Raw genomic sequence first — 12236 nt, forward strand, 5'->3', positions numbered from 1 at the left:
GTTCGGCTATTTACTTGACAGGAAGTTTCTGAGCGGTCCCCGCAGATGATCCGTGATGCATGATAGGCTTCTGGTGAATCTGGCAACTTGCCGATGATTGTTGGATGCACTGCACCTAACATTTAACAGCATGCTAATTCTTCGAGTGGTTATATTCGATCGGCATTTTTTATTTCGAGTCGGGAGAGTCGGAATGGAGTAATCAAGAGAGCAAGCCGTATGTGTCTAACGCAGGATGTTTTGTATATTCAATGGTGGGATGCAAAGAAAATTTAGGTCGGTTACGACTCAATTGCAGCGAGGCAACCTCGACTTCCTTACTTGGCTCGTGTTCACTGCTCTCTCTTGAAATAGTCGAACTACTTTGGCCTCTAAGAGCCTAAAGCATCTGAAAATAAAACCGAGTGGTCATTTCTCACATGTTTTGAAATCTTTTCATGCTGCGAATTATGGTGATATTAAATTGTTATCACGTCACATCATCGACTAACATGGTGCACAACGTTCAAAATATAACACGTCATGTATGCCAATCACTCGCTCTCACATCTCTAGACATTTGCGTTGAACTTGGCTCCACGGTATCGATACAGCCGATATACCGCCGTCGGATATCGCTCGTCGGATATCGCTCGTCATGTTGGCCGATGACGTGGTTTAGGGGGCCCGCCGGCAATATTTTTCTCGAGACGCAAGAATGGGCTCGGCCCATTTCTAAACCGTTTTCGGATTCTGGGAATCGGCCCAGCCCAACGTTGACCTCCCTTCTGTCTCCTGCAAGAAACGAACAAAAAGTGGGAGCACAACAGGCAAACAAAAAAAAAAAAACAATATCGACGGAAAAAAGGGAAGCAAAAGAAAAAAACAAAAAAGAAACGAAAATCCACGCTGTGCAAGGACCCGGCATTTCTGCAAGGCGAGAGAGAGATCTGCGAAGAAGACGAAGAAGAAGAAGGAGGAGGAGGAGGAGGAGGAGCAGCAGAAGGAGGGAGAGGAGGAGGGAAGATGATGTCCGGCAATTACACGAGCATCGACAACCAGAAGGTGTCGGGATCTGTCCCCGTGAGTCGCTCCCTCGAGCTCAAAAAACTCTTCGTCGCTTCTCTCGATTCTCGATCTTTTTTTTTGGTGCCGCGTGCGCGGGCGATTTGTGTATCGGTGCGTGCCTTCGGATCTTAAGCTTCGGTTTGCTCGATTTTTTTTGCAGGCCGTCCCAGATCCAGGACACGTAGCTGTCAAATTCGCAGGTAACCGGTGTGGAATTGTGGAGTCTTTGTGCTGTGATTCGAGGAATTTCTTCGAGTTTTTGCCTTCTGCTCTGCGTTTTTGATTGCCGAAAACGAGGTTTGAGTGTGGATTTGTCTGAGCTGAAGGCTGTCCGTGCTTCTGAGTTAGGGGTGTGAGGTCCGCTTTTTGACATGCGCGAGTTGCTGTACCATGAATCGGGCATGGTTAGGAAGATGAATTGTGGATAGATTGGGTCTGTTGTCGGTAGAGTTTTACCTTCTTCCACGCTAATCCTGAGGTGTTCGTCGTACTTAGCGGTTCTTGCTGTTTATGAGATTTAGATTGTCTTTTATGGGTGGAGAAAACGTGGGTAACTCTTGCGGGAGAATATTTCTGTTGTTCAAGTCGATGATTTTGCTGCATAGGTTTGATTAAAGGATCAGTTCAGCTTGTCAAGTTCAGAATTCAAAACCCACTCGGCCTTCGTCAAGATTTATCTCATTGATGTCTCTAATGTTTGTCATCGACGTCATTTTGTTTTCTTTGGAGCTCAATTGAAATGATCTTTTTCTCAGATTCCAATCTCCAGACTTTCCCTCCATCCGATGCGAAAGGGAAGATATCCGGTGGCTCTGGTCCTCCTCGAGATGCTGATGGTACGCGAGACATCATCAGACTTTATGTTGTGTGTTTTTGGGACTTAGGATAATTCTGTCGTTTTGCTACTGCCTTTTCGACTTCCATCCTTGCGGAAGGCATAATGAGGGAAGTTTAATGTTAGATTCCATTCGACTAGCTTTTGTTCATATCTGAACGAACTCTGTTTAATGAGACACAATCTTGTTGATCTGTGGAGTGTTTGAAGAGAAAAGGCAGTACGTGCTTGGAAATTTATATCTCAGCTTGTGTTCCTGCAATTACATTTTTTCTCGCTTTTGCCGTTTCATATTTAATTGGACCAAAAATTACTGAAGATGCTAGTGTCAGGTTTAAATCTTAAAGTAGATTGAAGTTCTGTTGCAAATTACATCTTTCACTAATTTATGTACATTATCTTGATTGTGATGCAGATACATTTTCAAAATCTACACTCGGATCAGATGACTCTCAGCCAAGTGGTTGGTTTAGTATATTCTCAGTTGCCTCTTATAAACCATATTTTGATGTCGACACTTCAGATGTGCTAGAGAGGATTAAAGATTCGCTATTCCCATTTAGAGGAAACTTTAATGAGAAAACCTCCAGCAGCCCAGATCTGTAAGTTGTCCTCAACATTGCCACCTGCGATATCTGAGTGGTACTAATTTCATGGAGTTGTTAATTAGTGCTGTGGATTTATTCCTGAAACGTGCGACTGTGGAATGATTATACTCTTTGTAACAACTAAGGGAATCACATTGGTAAATTCTTTCTTTTGTATCAAATGATACTTTTAAAAGGTGCTAGATTTCATGAAAATTCACTGTGAATTTTAGCATCGGCAATGCTTTAAGTATTTAGCTTTGATCCACGTAATTTTGCTGCGGAGGTTTATCGCTATAGTGCAATGCTTTTGAAATATCCCTAAAATACAATCCAATCAGCTTTTTTGAAACTGAAATGCGCGTGATGAGCTTTATACTTCATTACCATTGCATGTGAATGATGTAGTAGCAGGTGAATGCCTTCATCTTGATGGAAAATTAAAGCAGCTTCGGACTAGTTGATTGAAACATCAGCACTTCTTATATTCTATTAATTCCTTAAAAGCTTCTTAAGGTGCATTATTCTTTACTTTTAGCGCACTGATCTATATCTCAGGTTTTATTTCATCTGCACTTCCAGGCTAGGCTCTAAGCTGAAAGTTTTGTTTAATGTCATCCATTTGTTTTCAATCTTTCTTTAGGTGATTATATTTGAATGCGCAGGTATGGACCATTCTGGATATGCACCACCCTCATTTTTGTTGCAGCTTCCATTGGTACTTTTGTTACATATGTAGCTCACAAGCTGAAGAAAGAACAATGGAACTATGACATAAATCTTGTAACATGGTCTGCCGGATTATTTTATGGCTATGTTACTGTTGTACCTCTTGGATTATACGTCATCTTGAAATACTTCTCGGCACCGTCTGGCCTTGTTCAGCTGCTTTGCCTTTATGGATACTCCCTTTTTGTCTTCATTCCAGCATTGGTAAGTTTATTGGTCTTATTTGAGATAGAGCACGGGTGGTCTTATATACTTGAAATAAACAGCAAAAACTTGTCGTGGTTATATACGGAAAATACAAGGACATTACGGGTGATTTATTCTTCTCATGTTCACACAATTCCAATTAAGACATTTCACACCGGTTTTACTTTGAGGACGGTGTACCACCTGCTTTTGCATTAATATTCTTTTGAGATTACTATGGCAGCAACCATGAGCTCTTGTTCTTTGTTAGGTATCAATCCCACCCAATCATTTCTTTGACTTTTTTAATTGATTTAAAGAAAAGGATTTCAGTATGTAGGAGAAGGGAGAAGTCACTTGTAGAGTCAGTTTTGATATCAATTCGTCTTTCGATTTCATTGTCATGTCTTCATAGCTTTCAAAAATGCATTTTCAGCGATAGTAAAGTCAACTGCCATGTTTTGCTATTCATACGTAGAAGTGAATATAATGATGCCGAGAATTCAAAGTTTGGATGATGATCAGGGGCCCTTTATCTATGGTGTACTATAGCTTCTTTCCAAATTTTTTTAGAATCTGAATTATCTCTTCTGGATTCAGTGTCTCTCTGTCGTGCCTCTGGATATAGTCAGATGGGTGGTGGCTGGTGTGGCCGGTTTCATGTCTGCGACCTTTGTGGCTCTTAACCTCCGAGCGCACATTAAGTCTGCAGGGGAGAGGTGGTTTTTGATAGTGGCCGCAATCTTCCTGTTGCAGCTGGCTCTTGCCGTTGTCCTGAGGGTTTATCTGTTCACTGTCAAGGTATAGCATGAATCTCCAAGGAAGCTTGAAGAAACTGTAGATCATAGGGATGCATCTCTGTCCATGGGACATTTTACATCTGTCGGCTAGCGGGTTTATACATCATGGATGAAAGCTACTGTATTTGTTCATTTGTGACAGCACCATATTCATTGTTTATGCATCATAGGGTTGTGAGCCTCTTTCTGTAACCATTGTCCAGTTGAGAGGTGATCTAGATGACGTGTGGGGGACCTGGGGCTAACGGGGGTTTGGATCGATGAGGTTTTTGCAACATTTGTATTGACTCGATTTTGGTAATGTAAGACGAGATTCAATAGTTTTTGACCTCTAGAGAGTCGTGATGTTTAATTGTTGGACTTTCACTTTTGGGAATTTTTTAGATATAACTCTTTTCGTTTTCGGCTCTCGCTGGAGTTTCTGAAGATTGAGTAGGTTCATTCCCTGTATTCGATTGAGCAGTCGATGTTCCATATAGGCACAGCATCTGGAAGAAGCCCAACTCTGGTTTTACGTGCTAATGGTGGTGGGTGAAAGTACAAAATTTGCACTCGTCCCATCGATGACTTGGTATATGTTTCAAGCAAACAATATGAGAAACTGTTGGCGAGATTGATCTTGCAATATTCTGCGTGCTCCAAACGGTGAGATCTTGAGACGAATTCTGCTTCAAGTAGTGCTATCCTCTTGTTATGAGAATTAGAATTCGAAAGGTCAAATGTTTATGTGGCTTTTTCTATTACTCTAATGATTGCGTTTATTGAAATGCTGTCCACTGGATAATCATAGCATGCTGTCTTTGAAAGTTACTTCACCATTTGCACACTCTTCAAACTGACAATAGACTTTTGATCTTCGGTCCGTTCTTTCTTTTATCCCCCTTTTTAAAAATTTTCTCATACTAGGAAGCTGGTTTGGTTTAGTAATGCGACTTTTTCGCGCGAGCATACGCACCCTTTTTTTCAATCCATCAGGTTAGTGCAAACTGAAAAGCTACCGGACTTTTATGATGGTTCCGAGTTCTTGAAGCAACTGAAGTCCTTGAAGGTATCGGGGGCTTGTTTCAGTAACTCATTAAGCATGGTAACAGGGAACTTTTCGGCAGCACCAAAGAGCCACTGATGTCGACGAACCTAAAACCAACGAAGACATTACATGTGATATGGAAGAAGCCCCTGATGAAGCGTTTTACTTCCTTCTTGCGATGAAAATGCTGTGGTCTGTGAACCATGGGAGGGCGGTACTAAACAACCACCAAACACTTTCTCCTTTTCCTCGTCACAGTCGAGAGTTGATGATAAACTGATGGAGAGAAAAGGACATGTAGCCCTTAGAGTCTGCACTTACCGGACTTACAGCATGTTAAACTTTTTAGCCAGAGGAGGGATTGGAGAGAATGGGGAGAGAGTCAAAACCAGGGCCTGAAATTGAGGTCCCTTCTATGACCAATTTGTTTAGGTAGTGTTTGGTTTAACTTTTTAGATTATCATGCACATAGATTGACCACTTTCTGGCTGGACTTGTTTGGTATTCATTGACTCTCTCTAAGTCCTAGACAGCATAGGCATATTTGTCTGTTCATGGAACATTATCAGACATAATGAGTAAATTGAGGGGAAAAAACCAAGCAATTGTGAATTGAATTGTCAACCAATGAAGCAGCAATGGGTGTCATTATTGTACTAAGAAATTTCGTTCCACCAGACAATGCTACAGAAGTAGGTGACTATTCTTGCTTATCCTCCCTTGAAAAACTTCTTGCTTTCACAAACTATATAGGACCCTAGGCCTTGTAATCAAAGGTTGTCATTAGCCTGACACTCTTCTCATTTGGCTTTTGAGGCATAAACACAGAGCATATTCAGAATCACCATGCCTGACGATTCCAAGTTCCAAGTGTGCTGCCTATTGTTGATTTTCTTAACCACATCGGCTTTGAGCACCGAATTGGTTTCTGGGGCTCGGCATGTCAAGGCGAGCGTGAGAGGCAAAGACACTGTTCATACAAGGAAGATGACTACGACAACAACCACAACCACAACTACTGCAACGACACAAGTAGGAGATGAATTTCTTGCTGCCGAAAAGCGAAAAGTACCCTCGTCACCTGATCCACTGCACAATTAGTAGATAGGCGTCAACGATGCCTTTTAGAGATCTCGGATGAAGCTATACCTTATATTTATAGAGGTGGATACAAGGTACCTGATGCAACATCTGGAATAGCTTCTTGTTCTTTTTTCGGCCTTGCTTGAATGGTTGGCCATATGGTTTTCATAAGCAATTTGATTGCTACTTTAGGTTCCAAATTTCACACAAGAAAACTTCTCTTGTTCATATCAGATTTGTTGCATAGTATAAATCAAGATGCGAAGATATTGCCACGCCCATATGTTTCATCTCTCTTTTTTTTATACCATCTGTTAATTAACTATAGCAGGTTCAACAAATAAGTATTAAGAGGTGGAAAATCAAACATGATTTGCTAATAAGCGCTATCAAATTGCCCATGTAGGGAGTCAAGCTGAGCCGTTCTACAATTAAATATAGAAGCACCTTCTTTCGCTTCAAAACATGAAACAATTCTACTTTGGCCGCTTTTGCTGTTTACTCTTGGATGGATCCAAGACAGTAAGTAAAACCAGAAAATGGCAAATTAATCAAACTGGCTTGAGTTTGTACGAAGAACTTTTAGATTACCACGGTATCTTCTGGTTTTATCTAGTCATTAATATTTCGTTGGCAATTCCCTCGAGCCTCTTTGGCACACTGCAAGAGGTTCATCTTCAAATTTAAGCCAAGACCGACCCAAAAAAAAGGGGAAATGTGCACTCAAAGTCCTACAGGGTAGCTGGCCCTGGCCATTATCGTGTTGCATGTTTTAGTCACGTTATTGCTACATAGAAGAGAGAATGTTTAAAAAAACTAAGTCAGCACGGAAAGATTCGATTGTACCAATTTGACAAGTTGTAGGACTCGATTGTATTTTCTGTAAATTTGATACTTCAATTGCACTTTGATGATAAATTTTAAGACTTTCAGTACACATATCCTCAAAGAAAATTTAAGCCGTGACGATTTTATGCTGCCACGAACCAAACGCTCAGCAGCTTAGTCCCATCATCACTATGCAAGGCATCATAATTTAACACTTCTCCAAACGCTACAGAAGTCGCCAAAGCAAGCCCAAGAACGTTCATGCATTTATAGTTGAGTTTGCTCAAGTCCGAACGCTCGATTCTCGAACAAAGCAGATTACTCCGGTTCCTATCCAGAGCGAACCCTTTCTATAACATTGAAAATCAACTCAATAAAGTAGCCAAGAAGGCACTTATTCTTCGAATCTTGAGTTCTTAAAAGTGGTCGGATCACACTCTCTAAACAGGCTCGACATCAGTATTCAGTATAGTTATTGCTGGTTTGGAACAAGAACTGATATGGGCCGTGCAGGAACTTTAAGGCACGCACGAGCCTAATAAGGCACCACACCGAATATGTCAAAAGAAGCGCCACAAAATGATTGTGCATGCGTACTAAAGCCAAGACAAGGCACTATAGCCTAACCAACATGAAGCATTTCCGCTCAGACATTAACCATATGACCAATCACATGAGAGAACATTCACATCCATCAAAGACAAACCAGACTCTACATCCGGCATATAATGAAGATCAAATTTAGCGATACTACTACCCAGAACTGAAGCTATCTAGTTTATGGACAGTCAACAAGAAAATTGGAAGATTTAAGCACGTTTTAATTTCTAGGTTCAGCTTCCTTGGTGATCCCCAGGAACTGGGGCCACATAATCTTTCAGTCATGAATTCCAACTAAATCTGGCTCTTAAAATTCTTGTCAACATTTTCCCAAATATGAAAGCTATGCTTTAGTCTTCTTCCCTTTAGTTTCTGTTGCGGGTTTGGCCTTGAAAGGCAAGAATGTCTTCCCACCCATGTATCCTCTTAAAACTTCTGGAACCTCAACTCCATCTTCTTTCTGGTAGTTCTCAAGTATGCTGCAAATTGTCCTCTCAGTGGCAGTCAGGGTAGAATTTAGTAAGTGAACATATTGCTTCACTTGTTCATTGCTCTGACAGATTGCAAAAGGAAAAGGGAAGAAAAAATCAGAGAGGCAGAAATTGCATGCAATGAGGTGGCTTTTTTATGCTTAACAGGATGTTATCAAAATAAAGTACAGACTATTGACATTACTAATTTACTAGCAGAACAATCACTTGCTTCCCATCAGCTAAAACCATTAACCAGAAATCGCTAGTAGATCCATCAGACTAGAATTTGTGCACAATATAACATGAATAGACTCGGACAGAGAAATTGAAAGGACATACGTGATACTCCTCAAATATCCTCCCCCTTTAAAATCATCATATTCAGGCAGAAAAGCATAGGTTCATCAACTATTGGCCTAACCAGGTGAAACCTTCCTAGCTAGTTGTCACAAATAATAATTTTTATGCATCATAAAATTTTTGAGTACTAGCATACAAGAGTTACCTTCTTCTGACCATATCGTATTTCCAGTCTCCTTGACTGATAATCAGTACAATTTGAACAGGACACAAGCTCTCTGTAAGTCTGGGATGCAGGAAACCAGCCCTCGAGATCATACTTCTTCGCAGCTGCATCATTCAGAGCACCAGAAACAATTGCCACGACTTGATATGGGATCTTAAGCTGCAATAACAAAGTGACACCAGAAAGTGAATCTGACATACAAGAACACAACTTATTCATGAGGTCAGCACTCTTTCAATGTTAAACATAGTGCAGCAACATCAAATAAATTTGGGGGTTCATAAGGTGAAAAGTAATACCGCCTGGTAAAACTCCTCAGAATTTTTTATCATTTCCTCGTGCATTTCCCAAGACTCATTGCCAATTGGACTGGTGATGCAAAATTGCTCTACTTTCTCAAATTGATGAACTCTGAAAATTCCTAAAGTATCACGACCGTGGGAACCAGCCTCTTTGCGGAAGCAAGATGAATATCCAGCATACCTGGTCAAAATTCCAATACAACCAAATCGGATCAGAACGATGTCCGCACATAACAACAACTAATAATCAACATCACGACCGGACCTTATTGGTAGCTGGGACGGATGGATCCAATCTTCAAGATGATAAGCACAGAGTGGCTGCTCGGCAGTAGCAATGAGATATTTGTCATCTCCCTCTCCGGTTACCTAATTGGACATCACTAATCAGTCCTGACAGATATGTTTATCGAATCGGTACAAGTTATAGTTCCATTGAAGCTTTAGAAACGATAACTCCTCAAATCTTGCATCGCAGCAGAAAGAGGGAAGAAATTGTCACAGTATCGTTCATCTGTTACCTTGTAGAGTTCCTCATCAAATTGTGCCAATTGAGCACATTTTGCCATGATATCTTGTTTCATGAAGAAAGGTGTTTGTAGGGGCGTGTAGCCCCTTTTCTCCAAGAAATCCAGTCCAAAACAAATCAGAGCTTGATTAAGACGTACACCGTCCCCCTTTAAGTAGAACCCTCTACCCCCAGCCACGTCAGCACCTATATAATCCAAGCATACCGAAATTAACGACACGGAATATTCGCGAGAATAACTTTTGGAGTAGCATTAACAAGTGATAAATAATTAGAAAGCTAATAGAACCTTAGAGCATGTGACTTTCAAGCACAAGTATAATTTCCAATTGCAGTACCCAACCCTAAGGGTGCTTCTGATACCTTTTTTCAAGTCCGCAATTTCGAGAAGATCCACAAGCTCAACATGGTTCTTTAGCTTGGGCTCCAGCCTTTTTGTTCCCCATGTCCTAACAACTGCATTATTTGCCTATAAATGTTGGAAGCATTAATCACTCCAAATTCGCACAAAGCATCACATCATTTTCAACTAAACAGGCCAATTACCTCATCGTTGCTAACAGGTACGGAGTCATGCACAAGGTTCCCAACTACTTCGAGCCTCGATTTTAAGGCCACCCAGGCTTGACGGACTTCAACTTCTTTCTCGGCAGTCAACTTCTTATTCTCATTGGTATTCGCTATCATCTCCGACGCATCCTCACCGGACTAAAAATGGCAGCACGGCGCCATTACTAATCGAGTTTAATAGAGAAAACTTTCCACAATCTATACACAGGCGATGCAGATTTTACCTTAACCAAACTAAGCCCAGTATCAAAATAGTCATTAATTTTCGCCCTTAAAAGACCGTCGCAAATGGGTAATTGAGTAAACTGCGAGCGCGATTGCTTCCACAAAAAAGACTGGAACTTTACAGATCTATCGTAATACCCACGAGTATGGGAGCAGTCAAAATGGACAAAGACTCGTTTTTTTTTTTGCCAAGAATCATTCCTTATTTGGGTTCCGCGGCACTGACAAGGTCCAATGTCCAAACCTCAAGGGCATAAGAAACTCACGATTTTGAGCTGTGCCACACGCTTGTTGATCTTGTTGAAGTCCTTGCGCAGATTCTCGAGCTCAAACTGACCTGAAATCACAAATCGCAAGGAAGTGAGAAGAGAGAAGGCGGAAAAAGAAACCGGGCGAATCACGGCGCGCGCGCCATCGAAATCGAGAGGCGCAGGTGGTGGGGTTGGGGGTGTAGGAGAATGGGGAATTACGCTGGCGCCACTCCTTGTCGAGGTGGACGATCTCGTCGACGAGATCGACGCTGGCGAAGCGGCGGCGCTGGGACTCGCGGATGATCTCGGGGTTGTTCCCCTTCTCTTCCCTGAACAGATTGATGTCCAGCATTTTCCCCCACCCCCTCTCTTTCTCTCGCTCGCTCTACTAGGGATGAAGAAGGCGAAGGCGAAGGCGAATCCGAAGAAGCAGAGAGCGCTTATGGGCTGTAGCGGAAACCAGAGTCGTCGTCGTCTAAAACCCTACGTACGTGGAGGTTACGCTCACGGCTTTAGCGCAGCCGTGATGACGCGAGCGAGCGAGCGAGCGAGAGAGAGAGAAAAGGAATGCGGGAATAAGATTTTGTGCTTGGAAACGCGTTTGGCGGCGGGTCCATCCGAAGCTGGAATGGGATTATACTATTCTTACGATGATTTATTTTTGGCTAGAGAGATTTATAACCATCTATCTAATCTGCCGTTCCCACAAGCCATTTCACACTGTATAGAATCCACTTTTTTTTTTAACTCTGATTTCTATAATTTTTCAATACATGGCATGCAAAAGTGATTCTATGCTGCAATGTCCTCGCTCACCATTTGGTTCATTTAATGTAGGGTTAATACCACAAAAAACCCCAAATTGGTACACCTGTGACAATTTTATCCCAAACTTTTTTTTTACCATCAAAAACCCAAAACTAGTACACCTATGACAATTTTACTCAAAACTGGTCAACCCGTGACAAATTTACCCTAAACTATTTTTTTGACCACGAAAAACCTCAAATTGGTACACATGTGACAATTTTACCCCGAACTGATAAATTTTTAATATTATTTTTTATTTTTTCGAATTTTTTTATTTTATTTTATTTTTCTTCATCTTCAACCTCTGGCCGGTCGCCGGACCGGCGACCGGCCAGAGGCGGAAGCCGGCGAGGTCGGGCCCGCCGGCCGCTGGCGAGGCTCGACCCCGCCCGACTTAGGCGAGGGCTGCCCTCGCCGGATCTGGCGAGGGCTGTCCTCGCTCGCCCAAGCGAGGTCGGCCCTCGCCGGCGAGGGCGGCCCTCGCCAGCAGCCGGCGGGGCCGACCTCGCCGGCAACCGGCCAGAGGTTGAAGATGAAGAAAAAAAAAAAACAAAAAACAAAAAAATTAATAAAAATTCGAAAAAATAAAAAAATAATATTAAAATTTTAGTTCATGGTAAAATTGTCACATGTGTAACAGTTTGGGATTTTTTGTGGTATGTTCAGGGTAAAATTGTCACAAATGTACCAGTTTGGGGTTTTTTGGAGTATGTTCGGGGTAAAATTGTCACATGTGTACCAGTTTGGGGTTTTTGGTGGTCAAAAAAAAAGTTTGGAGTAAAATTGTCACACATATACCAGTTTAGGGTTTTTGGTGGTATTAACCCT

General features: G+C 41.8%; 2 protein-coding genes across 2 annotated transcripts; one reads left to right on the forward strand and one right to left on the reverse strand.

Moving 5' to 3' along the window:
- Nucleotides 1-877: 877 nt before the first annotated feature.
- On the forward strand, nucleotides 878-4512 carry LOC115686003 (uncharacterized). The gene is made up of 6 exons (XM_030611174.2): nucleotides 878-1062; nucleotides 1208-1247; nucleotides 1803-1883; nucleotides 2298-2484; nucleotides 3135-3402; nucleotides 3985-4512. The coding sequence occupies exons 1-6, from the start codon at nucleotides 1006-1008 to the stop codon at nucleotides 4189-4191; spliced, it is 840 nt and encodes a 279-aa protein (XP_030467034.1). The 5' UTR covers nucleotides 878-1005; the 3' UTR covers nucleotides 4192-4512.
- Nucleotides 4513-7816: 3304 nt separating this feature from the next.
- LOC115686012 (serine--tRNA ligase) lies at nucleotides 7817-11083 on the reverse strand. The gene is made up of 9 exons (XM_030611182.2): nucleotides 10818-11083; nucleotides 10614-10684; nucleotides 10099-10260; nucleotides 9916-10021; nucleotides 9545-9738; nucleotides 9289-9392; nucleotides 9021-9204; nucleotides 8701-8880; nucleotides 7817-8275 (listed from the first exon to the last, which is right to left on the reverse strand). Exons 1-9 carry the CDS (start codon nucleotides 10948-10950, stop codon nucleotides 8066-8068), a joined length of 1344 nt encoding a protein of 447 aa, XP_030467042.1. The 5' UTR covers nucleotides 10951-11083; the 3' UTR covers nucleotides 7817-8065.
- Between the last annotated feature and the right edge of the window lie 1153 nt (nucleotides 11084-12236).

This window comes from Syzygium oleosum, unplaced genomic scaffold (genome assembly GCF_021117445.2).
Source record: "Syzygium oleosum isolate NSW1041296 unplaced genomic scaffold, Sole_v2.1 Sole_v2.06, whole genome shotgun sequence".
Taxonomy (NCBI): Eukaryota; Viridiplantae; Streptophyta; class Magnoliopsida; order Myrtales; family Myrtaceae; genus Syzygium; species Syzygium oleosum.